Raw genomic sequence first — 13221 nt, 5'->3', positions numbered from 1 at the left:
TGTGTACAAATACAAATTGAAACACTCTTCTGGAGGCCAATTAGTGATTGGGGATGCATTGAGTCGCCTCCTGCTGCCAGATACATCACCAGTGCTACCACCAATGGAAGAGTCCGTAATGGTTTTAAATTTTCTGGATGCACTTCCAGTCACAGCTGACAATATCAGACTTTGGTCAAAGAAAGATCCGTCCTGGCAAAACGGTAATACATGATCAGCAAGTTGTATATTGAAGCCTTCTCCAGGACTTGAGCACAAAATCATAGCTAATTCTCCATCACAGCATTTTCTCAGTAGGAGTGCCTTCTTTTGCAGGAGATGGCAAACCCACTTTTATTAGTATAAAAGATTCCCTGGCATTGTTTTGAAGAAAGACAAGTGAGTTGACATAGATGTCCTAGCTTTTATACATCTCTAAATGAACATCACAAAGAAAATTGAAAAATCTAGCCATCATCATCTAGCTTATGAGAATTATTCTAGTTGGCTGTTATATTTTCTACATTACAGCCACGACTCTGAGTCAAAGGTAAATCATTGACTTATAACAATACTTTGAGTTGTCAAGTAGGCATGAAAACATCACATAAATGCACATCTTTCTTTTTCTGTGTTAAAAGCATTGTAAATTGAATGTTTATCTTACCATCTCAGTGGTACAATTTCACTGGTGTTTTTGAGATGCAGTAATGACTTCAACACAGTTTTCAGATTTTATCAATTATTTTGCAATGTTCTTTAAATAGTTCTAATGAACTCTCAAGTCAGACCACTGGCTTATTTTACCTTAGACACAGCAGTCACAAGATATTTGCCAGGAATTTATTAACATAAATCTCAAACTCAATAATTTATAGCCAGGCTTATAGTCACATAAATACAAAACTAACAGGAAGAGCTGAGCATCTGCAAGGAATCTTGTCTATCCCCTGAGGCAAGTGTTTTAGCAAAGTCTCACTTGTCTGTAAATTATAAGTAATGTCTGATTTTAAACTTTGGTGCTTTGTGATTCCAGAATTAGTCATAAGAATAGATATAACTGGCCCTAACATTTATCACATCCATGAGTAATAACCCAGCAGTCTTATGGTGAAGTCATTTTATTTTATGTCTTAATGTTTATTTGCTTCAGGAATATTTATTGAAATAAATGTGAATATTTTAGTAGTGGGAATGTTTAGCAATCTGATAACAATCTATTCTTGAATGTCAGGTATCCCTGATCTCTTTAGTTATTGCTGACTACTCCTCAGAATGTGGGGAGAATGAATACTTTAACCAAACAACTGGGTCTTGCCATGCCTGTCCTCAGTGTCACTCAGGTGAAGAACCTGTTTCGGTAAGTTACATTTAGAAATAAGATAAGTTTTACAAAACTATTTTTTTATATAATAAAACTTGCAGTGCACTTAGAAAATTATCAGAAATATATAATTTTGCATTTGACTAAACAGGACAGTAAGCAAGAGTCTTGAAATTGAGAGCTCCTGTGGAATTTAACTAGAGTAAACACAAATCTGCGAAACAAACATAGGCATAAATTTATGTGATTGGCTCCTGATTTTCCCAGCATTGATTAACAGATTTGTACTCCCATCTCATTAGAACATAAAGGCGTTTCTAAAATTCAAGGGTTACGGTTGAATTCAAGTAATGTTGCGAATAGTAATTCCTATGACTGTTTTCTTGTTATTGACTTGCAATTTTGATATCACAATCATAAAATTTGGGCCAGATTAATCCTTTGGTATCATGAACCCTTGACACACATAAGTGCAAAAAGTCATGAAATAAAAACCCATCAGTGATTTCCTTGACAACAGATTCTAAGTCTAACCTTTACACCCCATCATCATGTCGATGCCATCAGTAATTCATTTCAGTCTCAAGGTAATGATGTAACTGACAGTGATTTTTTTTTAGATTAGATTACTTACAGTGTGGAAACAGGCCCTTCGGCCCAACAAGTCCACGCCGACCCGCCGAAGCGCAACCCACCCGTACCCCTACATCTACCCCTTACCTAACACTACGGGCAATTTTAGCATGGCCAATTCACCTGACCCGCACATCTTTGGACTGTGGGAGGAAACCGGAGCACCCGGAGGAAACCCACGCAGACACGGGGAGAATGTGCAAACTCCACACAGTCAGTCGCCTGAGGTGGGAATTGAACCCAGGTCTCTGGCGCTGTGAGGCAGCAGTGCTAATCACTGTGCCACCGTGCTGCCCAAAACCTCTTTCCAGGTGTGAGTTAACAGCTATGTTTTTGGGTTGGGTAAGGAAGTAATTGCATCTTTTTTGTCAAGAAGCTAGTTATTAATGGCAAGGTTTCTGGTTAGCAAACAAAAGGAACCCAAAATAACTGCGGATGTTGAAAATCAGAAACAAAGACAGAAATTGCTTGAAAATTGGCAGCATCTGTGGAGAGAAAGCAGAGTTAACATTTCAGATCCAGTGACACTTCTTCACAACATTGGTCACTGTCCTGACGCATTTGTTGGTGGATGGCTGATAGGTCCCAAGCAGGTCACCCCCTGGAAGGAGCATGTCACCATACAAATTCAAAGCAGTTGTCACCTTCATAACCACCGGGAGAGGATGGCCTACTCCTGCATTACCGAGGTCCTGATCAAACACCTTTCACAGTCACATCACAATGTTCTGGGACATATGATGCCTGCATTGACACTGAGACTCACTCATCCCCAGGAAATGGAGTCATGGCCAAAAAACACTGATCCTCCTGTGGGTCAACCCATCTTCAGGGGCCCAGCTGCTGTTTAGTCTATCCTGTCTGACCTATTTGTGAATGAATGCATACGTCTATGGATTTTAATGGGGTGTGGTTAATGTTTGTAAAGTAGTAATTAATAATCCATTTTGCTACAAATTAGAGTGTTTGTTACAATAATTTTGCTTTTTGTTTTCTTGTTTATGTTAAAATCTGATGCATGTTTCTTTATATTTTAGACAGTGGTCACACTTAGGCAAATTAACAATCCTAGAGATTAAATTACCCATACTTCATATTTGTGATGACTTGTGGAATAGCAAAGTTTGATTTTCAGCACATCCTTTCTATTAGGATCATGAGACAATTAAAATTGAATGGATTTTTTTCTCACAGTTGACAAAAATTGTAAACCTGCTAATGAGCTGTAATTAAAATTTATTAAAATGTAATTAAAAGGTGAGTGAGTTCAAATTTCAGCATCCAACATAGTCAAATCCATGTCCCCAAAATATTAGCCAAAGGTTTAGGATGGCTAAACCAGTAACAATACCATTACACCAATGCCTCCTGCATACCGGACCTTCACTTAACAATTCCATTTGCCAAGGTTGGAAAATTACCATGTCATTTTAAAATTAACCCCTTTAAATCCATTTTGATATGAACAACAGACTATTGCCATAGCTCTGTTTTACGATTCAGTGTTTGTAATGTTACCTACTTTGGTTATTATGAGGAATATCAGTGGTCATGGGCCTCATTTACAACTTAACAAGCTTGACTCACATTACAATTAACTGTAATTGTTCTCTAGATTGGAATCATTATAATGAATTCCAGATTTCAGTTTTATCACATTTCTATCATAGAATTCACTAACACAGACTTCTTGTAAACTCTGGAAAACAATGATCTGAAATGTTTACAGAACAAAATTCCTTATTTCTGAAACCCCAGAATTAATTGTGACTATCCTGTACTGTATTTTGCTTACAAGAACAAGGACTGCATTGTCTGAAATTACAGAGTCTTGGTGAACAATTGTGTGGAACGCACAACGTTTTCCTCCTAAAGTACAGAATGAAAGAAGTACAACTGAAAATTCTTCCTAATGCCCACGTCTTGTGAATTGTGATAATTCATCAATATGTTATTTGAAAAGAACTTTACTATTTAAGTCTTTTAAAGCTACTTCCAAACTATTATTTTGTAATGACCAGCACTTTCCTTTGCTAGCATAATTGAATTTTTTGAAAGGTAAGACCAGTTTGTATTAATATAGAGTCTTTCATATCCAAAACAAGCTCAGAACTAATAAATCCAGCATTCTTTTCCACATAGCAAGGTCATGTAAATGTCATTGAGATGAATGGTGGTTGATTTTTGTTTTTCTGCAGTAGTTCAAGAAGGTAGATCACCATAAGTTTCTCCTGTGCAACTAATGATAAACGAAAAATGCTGGCCCTGTGAATCTTGCATTCCCTGAACGATATATCTATTACAATTACAGTGATATTGACCATAAGACATAGAAGCAGAAATTAGGCCATTCTGCCCATTGAGTCTGCTCCGCCATTCAATCATGGCTGATATATTTTTCAACCCTGTTCTTCCACTGTCCCCCCTTAACCTTTGATCCCCTTGACAGTCAAGAACCGATCAATCTCACTTTTAAATATACTTTCAAAGATAGTGAAAGATGCATTTAAGCTTGCTAAAGCAAAATAAAGAGCTGCCTTTGGCTGATTTATTAAAGTGTGGATTGTAATTATTTTTGTATTTTTGTACATTTTCATTTGAGTTAGTGTAAGAACTTCTATTAGTTTAAAATAAAAATGCAATGAACTACTTCTCCATTTGAAAAAAGTAGAAAAGTCAAATGTGTGAACGTAGTGTGAAGATATAATTTTAAAAATGTAACAAATGCATGGTTTTGTGCAATTTTTAATCCATGCTTGAATTCATTTTTTTTCTATTTTGTGCATGTGTTTTGACATATTTGCTTCCTTCTTGCTTGTTCAATTGGTAATTAAACATATTCAACTTTTTTTTAAGCTGAAGTCTGTTCTAGATTGAATATATTTAATATTCTTTGTCAATCACAGGCATACTGTTGCTAAGTTACCATGATTATATTCACTCTAACAGATTAACTGTATTTAGAAAAGGAACATATAAGTTACTAGGTGAGAAAAGATCACGTTGAAACATAGAAGATACTGATGGAACTTGACAGTGTGGATATCAAGATAATGTTTCTTCATGTGCAGGAGGTTTGAACCAGGAGTTTGAAAAAGAATTTGGAGATAAGGAGATTTACTTGTCTCTCAGAGGGTTATTTGTCAGTGGAATTCTCTTCCTCAAACAGCACTTGACATGGGGTCATGGTACTTTGTCAAGTTAAGTAGATTTTTGATAGACAAGGGAGTCAAGATTATATAGGCAGAGAGGAAGGTGGATCTGAAAGCACAATCAAATTAGCCACAATGTTATTGAATTCAGCTTGAAGGACCACTTGTGCTCCTCTGTTCCTACTTTATCTATAGCAGTGAGATTTTCATGATAGAATTTCAATGATATATCTTCATGAAGAGGCAAATACATTCACATAATTTTGAGAACATGAATCAAGAAAAATTGGAAAATATTTTCTTATGAAGATCATCAGCTGGCATAATGCACTGAGCAGCACATTTGGAATATCCTGTGCTTTTCTGGAATGAGAGGTTGTGGATTCATTTTCATGAATTTTTCCACATAAATTGCCAGTCATTGCCTTTTATGGCAGTGACAACAAGAGTCCAGGAAGTTGAAAGAGAGAATAATAGACTAAAGACTAGTAACAGCCAATGAATAGTGCATAGTCCAAGAACATGGTAAAGGATTACACCAGAAGGGAAGAAATTAGTTAAACATGAGCAGTGGGTCTAAGTTTACTGTGCTAGGTCGTTTGTGGCAGCACAGTGAGGGAAAGAGGTCATCTGGGATGTGAATGAATAATACAAGCACAAGTGTATCTCTTTAACTAATGAGCTTGAATGACTGCGAAATTGATATTGGGGATCAAGGAGGGTGAAGTAAAAGAGTTGATTTCTACATCAAGCCACTTACATTAAAAAAGGCTACATAAAGTGAAAGCAAAATTAGATTAAGAGAAAAAAGATGAGAAGGAAATGGAAGAAAAAACGTTTGACTTTTTTCATCTCCTAAAGTAAATCACAACTTAAACAAACCAGACTCCGTGGTTGATGTTGTTCAATTTTAGTGCAAAAGGTGTTGATTGACAGCCATTAACACTTGTCATTGCATTAAAACAGTCCATGCACTTGTACTGTAAAAGTGTCTGGTAGTTTTTGCTTGTGTCAGCATGTGAATACTGAAAGTTCACAATATTCAATAAATGCCAACTGTAAAACAGACAATGAGATACTTCTGTAAAAGAGTGGTGTAGAATAACTGAGCGCAATTTTAGAATATTCGCATTGAATCCAGCTCATCACTTTAGTTGTTATGCCTTTTACATAGAAGTAGGTAACTGTATGAAACCATGTGAATAGTTTTATTGCTACTCTTCAATAGTGTGTAACAAAGGCCAAAAAATTTAATTCTCTCTGACCCTATCGATTAGCAATGAGTTACAGTCAGCTATGAATTTGCCTTAGCACCTAACAGGCTCTGATATCATGAAGGGCTTGATTCATTTTCCAGCTTTTCAATACCAACTTCTGGAGATGTTTTTAATGTTTCGGGACTTTAGATTCCCCCCACCCCAATTTGAAAATAATGCCTGGATGATTTCTGGTTGGAAAACCATGCTGGGTCAATGTCGCTTATAGAATTATAGAATGCCTACAGTGTGGAAGCAGGCCATTTGTCCCATCGATTCCACCACCCCACAAAGATCAACTCATCCAGACCCAGTCCCCTACCCTATACCTGTGTTTCCCATGGCTAATCCACCTAGCCTGCACGTCTTTGGATTGTGGGAGGAAACCACAGCATCCAGGGGAAACTCATACAGGCACAAGGAGAATGTGCAAACTTCACACACACAGACACCCGAGGGTGGAATCAAACCCAGGTCACTGGTGCCGTGAGGCAGCAGGGCTAACCACTGAGCCACCGTGCTGCCTCATGTGACACTATCTTTAAATATTAAGACGTAATTATGCTCAATGTCAGCTTAGTACCAATTAGGGGTGCTGAGCACTGCTGGGAGGTAGTGATACTAGTTTGAGCATCAAACGGTAGCTAGCAGTCATAATTGAACCTACCATTGTCATATTCGAGAGAAGAAGCTGGATTTCAGAGGAATTGGATGGTATTGTGCCCAATCTTACGGTGCAACTCGTGGTGCCAAAAAAAACTCAGGCTGAACAGAAATATTCCAGCTCCTGCAATAAACCTGATAGCTCTACACCATTACATTTCAGACCAGTAGGATGTGGCAATATCCAATTGAAAATTGCTTTTGAGCCTCCTTAGTCCATTAATAAGATACTCAAAGAGCTTCATCCGTCATTGTTTGAAAGTGAATTCCTAGATTCACACCTGGTATCCTCCTTTTGAAAACAGAGTTGCATTTCAGAAGAATCAGGATCCATTATACTCAGGTAGAATGGTCCCATAACACTTAATGTTGCTACAGCCTTTAACAAAAAAGCAATGTTGAAACAGTGTACCTGAAATGTATATACTGAGTATACCTGTATTGAATCAAATTAAACAATACTCAACATCAAATTAAATAATCTTTAACAATATTCTACTTCACATCTTCCTAGCATGTCTGTGATGTAAAGAAAAATCAAAACTTCTTTATTCAATTTCATAATCATCAGTAGCGAACAAGTGGAATGAGTGAGTGTATTACAGCATGGGGAGAGTTGTTACTATTTCTTAAGTTGCACTCCTCGTATACAGTCAAATTTTCTAATTCCAATCATCTACAGTTCTAATGTGTGTGAATTCTTTTTAGAACTGTGGATATGGAGTTAAGGATGATTCCTATGGCTGCCAACCTTGCCAGAATGGCAAATTCTCAAAGGGTGTATATCAGATCTGCAGAAGACACAAAGATTGTGAGGGATTCTTTCGGGCTACTGTCTTGACACCAGGCACTGTAGAGACCGATGCAGAATGTGGGCCTTGTATCCCAGGGTAAGTATAGTTTATTAAAACATGCTGTTTTTCCTGGAGGTTTGCAGCCCAAACCAGACAAATACTGGTATCATTTTAAACTTCTGAGATTCATTATAGACAAAGAAATTTCAGAAAGCCACATTTGATGGGTTTACAGTGAGTGGTTATATAATTTGCTACACATTCTTGTCAGGAATTTCAGTTGGTTTTATTAGCCACAGGTTGTTAATCTTTTCACCATGTATATGGCATATATTTAATTATCCTATCTTTCATGTAAACATTAAATATTATTTGGGACAATGACTGGTGCAATTTCAGATTCGTGAAGTAAGATTGCAAGTGCAAAGTAGGCGACCACATCATTATGGTGACCACAAAGGAATATTGAGAGATATGCAGTAGTTGCTGGAAAAATTTAGTTTCAGCTGTATGTCATTCTTCACATCAATCTTGAAAAAAGGACAATAAACGTTTGAATACGTGATCAGATATGTCAAAGATTTGCTTTTTCTCTTGTTATTGGATTCATGTCCACCTAAAGTTTGCAGCAATCCCAAAAGTAGCTTTCCTTTTGTTTACTCATTCATATCCAACATTAATGCCAATTCTGTTTACTTTTGGGAGGGTGGAAATTAAGAAAGAGATATTTTTATTTTAGATTTTAAATATATCAAAGGAAATGGGGAGAAAATGAGATAGATCGGCCACGATCATATTAAATGGCAGAGCACATTTGAAGGGCTGAATGGCCTACTCTTGCTCCTAGTTCATGTTTATATGTAAATGAACTGTCTCCTGAGAAATAACTGAATTGCTTGGGTGGCCATTTCAGAGGCTGGTCAACCACTTTGCTAAATGTGAGGAGTCACATATAGGAGTGGCCAAGTATTGATAGAAGAACACTTCAGTAAATCAGATTGGGTGTGCTTCAGGAATATAACCAATATCTAAGTTAAATGCATCCATGAACACTGAAAAACATATCCTGTTTTCTACATTTGACATAGATATTTCCACCTACTACTTTGCAATTGAGATAACATCCTTATAAATGGGTCAGTACTGATGGCAACAGAAAGCTACTGGTAAATCCAAATTGTGAGATCCACTTCAAGGGTGGCATGAGAACTAACAGGGATCAAATTTGTCTTAAGCAGAACAAATCAGCAACCAGTTTTACTTCCAACCCTTAGAGCTGTTCCAAGCCATTATATTAGATCCTGGCTGATCTTTTACCTCAACTGCACCCTCCTGCTATATCTATATATCCCTTCATTCCTTTTGGTGCCAAAAATCTATCAGCATTTGAATTGAACATTTGACTCCATTGAGCACCCATAACTCTGAGTTCCAGAATTCCAAAGATTTGGCTGCCCCCTGATACTGAGACAGAGATCCTGTGTTCCAGGCTCTCCAGTCAGGTGAAACATCCTTCCAGCATCAATTTTGTCAAGGCCTTCACTCCACTAGGTTGCATGGAGGCTGGTCCTTGAACTTTATTTTTGTCTTCTATTGAATTTTGGGGGTTTTTACAGTTTCAGAATCCTGAATCTCTCATAGAATCCCCATTGTATGGAATCAGGCCATTCAGCCCATCAAGTGCACATTAACCCTCCGAAGAGCATCCCACGCAGACCCACCCCATTCCTGTATCCCTACATTTCCCACCTAGCCTGAACATCTTTGAACTGTGGGAGGAAGCCCACACAGACATGGGGAGAATGTGCAAACTCCACACAGACAGTCGCCTGAGGCTGGAATTGATCCCAGTTCTCTGGTGCTCGGAGGCAGTGGCCCTAGGAGGCAGCTGTGCTGACCACCGAGCCACCCTGCCGCCACAAACTCTGATTGACCCAGTCCCCAGAGATGTTGTTAGCACCATGAACACTGAAAAACATATCCTTAACCTTCCCCAATATGAATCCCTTGCTGCCTTCACATACCACCATGTGACCCATTCCTCTTCCACACCACCCATGATCCCGCCATCCCATGTTAACCTGGGAAATATTCATCTCGAAAAGGAGACAGCAGAAACTGGTTCACTTCATATGTAGGTTGATTTAAATTCCTCAATCCACATAAAAAGCTATTGTTCTCTTCTACAGATCAGCAGTACCTCCTTCCTTCATACCCAGTGTAAACCCAACCGTAAAGAAATACGTGCTCCAATTAACATTAGTTGCTTTTAATCACACAAGGAATATGCACATATCCACCACCACCAACCCCCGACCCACCCACCCACTCCCTGCCATTTTGCTGCCTCTATGCATTTTCCATTATTAACAAGGTGCAGAAACAAAGCAGCTTCAGTAACTTGGGAAGTTTTTGAAATCCTCATAAAAGTTGAAAAAACAATCAGACATTCAATGTTTCCCTTGAAGAGCCTTGGCCTGCTTACATTCTCATAACTGTCAATCAAACAGTGAAAGTTAAGGTTCGATTGAAGAAACTATTAACGTATCGTTTTCCTTCCCAATTGTTTGCTGTTTTTGCATGGTCTGTAACTCAAGTACAAGCTATCTCCAATTCCAAGATTTCCCAGTCTCTCACCATTTAAAAGATTTTCTGCTTTTACATTTTCCTCCCAAAGTAGAAAGCTCCACATTCTTCTGCGTTATATTTTGCATTCTTGTCCACTTACTAATCAAGATCGACAGCACAGAAAAATACTGTTGGGCCCATTGATTCCTCACTGGTCAGAAACAACCACCTATCTATTCTAATCCCATTTCCCAATACTTGGCCCACAGCAATGTATGCTTTGGCATCACAAGCTCACATCTAGATACTTAGAGCCATAGAGATGTACAGCATGGAAACAGACCCTTTGGTCCAACCCGTCCATGCCAACCAGTCATCCCAACCCAATCTAGTCTCACCTGCCAGCATCCGGCCCATATCCCTTCAAACCCTTCCTATTCATATACCCATCCTATTGCCTTTTAAATGTTGCACTTGTACCAGCCTCCACCACATCCTCTGGCAGCTCATTCCATACACGTACCATCCTCTGTGTGAAAGAGTTGCCCCTTAGGTCTCTTTTATATCTTTACCCTCTCACCCTAGACCTATGCCCTCTAGTTCTGGACTCCCCGACCCCAGGGAAAAGACTTTGTCTATTTATTCTATCTATTCCCTTCATGATTTTATAAAACTCTATAAGGTCATCCCTCAACCTCCGACGCTCCAGGGAAAACAGCCCCAACCAGTTCAGCCTCTCCCTATAGCTCAAATCCTCCAACCCTGGCAACGTCCTTCTAAATCTTTTCTGAACCCTTTCAAGTTTCACAACATCTTTCCGATAGGAATGAGACCAGAATTGCATGCAATATTCCAACAGTGGCCTAACCAATGTCCTGTACAGCTGCAATATGACATCCTAACTCTTGTACTCAATACTCTGACCAATAAAGGAAAGCATACCAAACACCTTCTTCACTATCCTATCTACCTGCGACTCCACTTTCAAGGAGCTATGAATCTGCACTCCAAAGTCTCTTTGTTCAGCAACACTCCCTAGGACTTTACCATTAAGTGTATAAGTCCTGCTAAGAGATGCTTTCCTAAAATGCAGCACCTCGCATTTATCTGAATTCAACTCCATCTGCTACTTCTCAGCCCATTGGCTGATCTGGTCAAGATCCTGTTGTAATCTGAGGTAACCTTTTTCGCTGTCCACTACACCTCCAATTTTGGTGTCATCTGCAAACTTACTAACTGTACCTCTTATGCTCGTACCCAAATCATTTATGTAAATAACAAAAAGTAGAAGACCCAGCACCGATCCTTATGGCACTCCACTGGTCCCAGGCCTCCAGTCTGAAAAACAACCCTCCACTACCACCCTCTGTCTCCTACCTTTGAGCCAGTTCTGTATCCCAATGGCTAGTTCTCCCTTTATTCCATGATATCTAACCTTGCTAACCAGTCTCCCATGGGGAACCTTGTCGAATGCCTTACTGAAGTCCATATAGACCACATCTACTGCTCTGCCCTCATCAATCCTCTTTGTTACTTCCTCAAAAAACTCAATCAAATTTGTGAGACATGATTTCCTGCGCGCAAAACTATGTTGACTATCCTTAATCAGTCCTTGCCTTTCGAAATACATGTACATCTGTCCCTCAGGATTTCCTCCAACAACTTGCCCACCAACGAAGTCAGGCTCACTGGTCTATAGTTCCCTGGCTTGTCCTTACCACCCTTCTTCAACAGTTATGAGGATTTCTGTCTCTACCACCCTTACAGGCCGTGAGTTCCAGATTCCCACCACCCTCTGGGATTGATAAAGGTTTTCCTCACATTCCCCATAAACCTCCTGCCCTTTACCTTAAACCTATGCCTTCTAGTCATTGATCTGTCCATGAAGCAAAAAAGTTCCTTCCTGTCTACTCCATCTATGCCCTCCATAATTTTATACATTTCAATCATGTCCCCGAATCTCCTGTGCTCATTTTGCAACCCCTTTGCATCTGCTCACTGTTTATTTTCCCACCTAACTTTGTATTGACATTAAACTTCAATACATTACCTTTGTCCCTTCAGTTAAAGTCATTAATGTAAATAGTAAATCTTCTGGCCTCAGCCACTTTCTCTGGCACAGACTCCCACAAGCTCACCACTTGCAGTGTGGAAACATTTCTCCTCATCTCAGTCCTAAATGGCATACCCATATCCTCTCAGAGACTTAGACCACTCCACACTCATGTACACACATATATACTCTCTCTCACAGACACTCACAACCTCCCACCTCAGACACGCACACACACTCCCACACTCACATGCACCCCCTCACAGACTTAAGACACTCTACACTCACTACACAGACATATACACTCTCTCTCACACTCACAACCCCCAACTCAGACAGACAGACAGACACACAGACAGACACAAAGACCCACATGCGCAAGTATATTTTGTGGGGTGAGTTTGTATTTGCAGAGTTACATTGTACTTTGCTCAAACACTGCATGGATTAATGTAAAACTCTGAGCTCATAAACTGCACAAATTCATGTAAAACTGTTATCTCACTTTTTAGATTAGAATCAATCTAAACATCATGGCATAGACAGAGAACACAGGGGGCTAATACCTTCAACATATTGTCTAGCTAACATCAATTGTTACAGCCAGCCTGAGAATGCAACTTTTAAAAAAAGATTTTGTGATTTACACATGAAAGAAGTGAAACTATCATGGTATTCGAACAGATGAAAGACTCAACAGACAATTAAGGTATTTTTCGATGTATAATTTCAGTTACATCACACTGTAATCTTTTGCTTTAAATTCTGTGCCTTACAATTGTGTCCTCCACAATCACCT

General features: G+C 39.0%; 1 protein-coding gene across 2 annotated transcripts in view; it reads left to right on the top strand.

Annotated features, from left to right (window-relative positions):
* edar (ectodysplasin A receptor) overlaps nt 1-13221 on the top strand; it is a 91333-nt gene that overhangs the window by 44282 nt on the left and 33830 nt on the right. For both annotated transcript variants that reach the window (XM_060826035.1, XM_060826036.1), the window contains exons 4-5: nt 1214-1339; nt 7716-7897. In XM_060826035.1, the coding sequence (XP_060682018.1) occupies nt 1214-1339; nt 7716-7897 (308 nt within the window). The remainder of the gene's footprint in view (nt 1-1213; nt 1340-7715; nt 7898-13221) is intronic.

This window comes from Hemiscyllium ocellatum, chromosome 6 (genome assembly GCF_020745735.1).
Source record: "Hemiscyllium ocellatum isolate sHemOce1 chromosome 6, sHemOce1.pat.X.cur, whole genome shotgun sequence".
Taxonomy (NCBI): domain Eukaryota; kingdom Metazoa; phylum Chordata; class Chondrichthyes; order Orectolobiformes; family Hemiscylliidae; genus Hemiscyllium; species Hemiscyllium ocellatum.
Note: the sequence above shows the minus strand (reverse complement) of the source record. Positions and strands in the feature narration are given on the sequence as shown.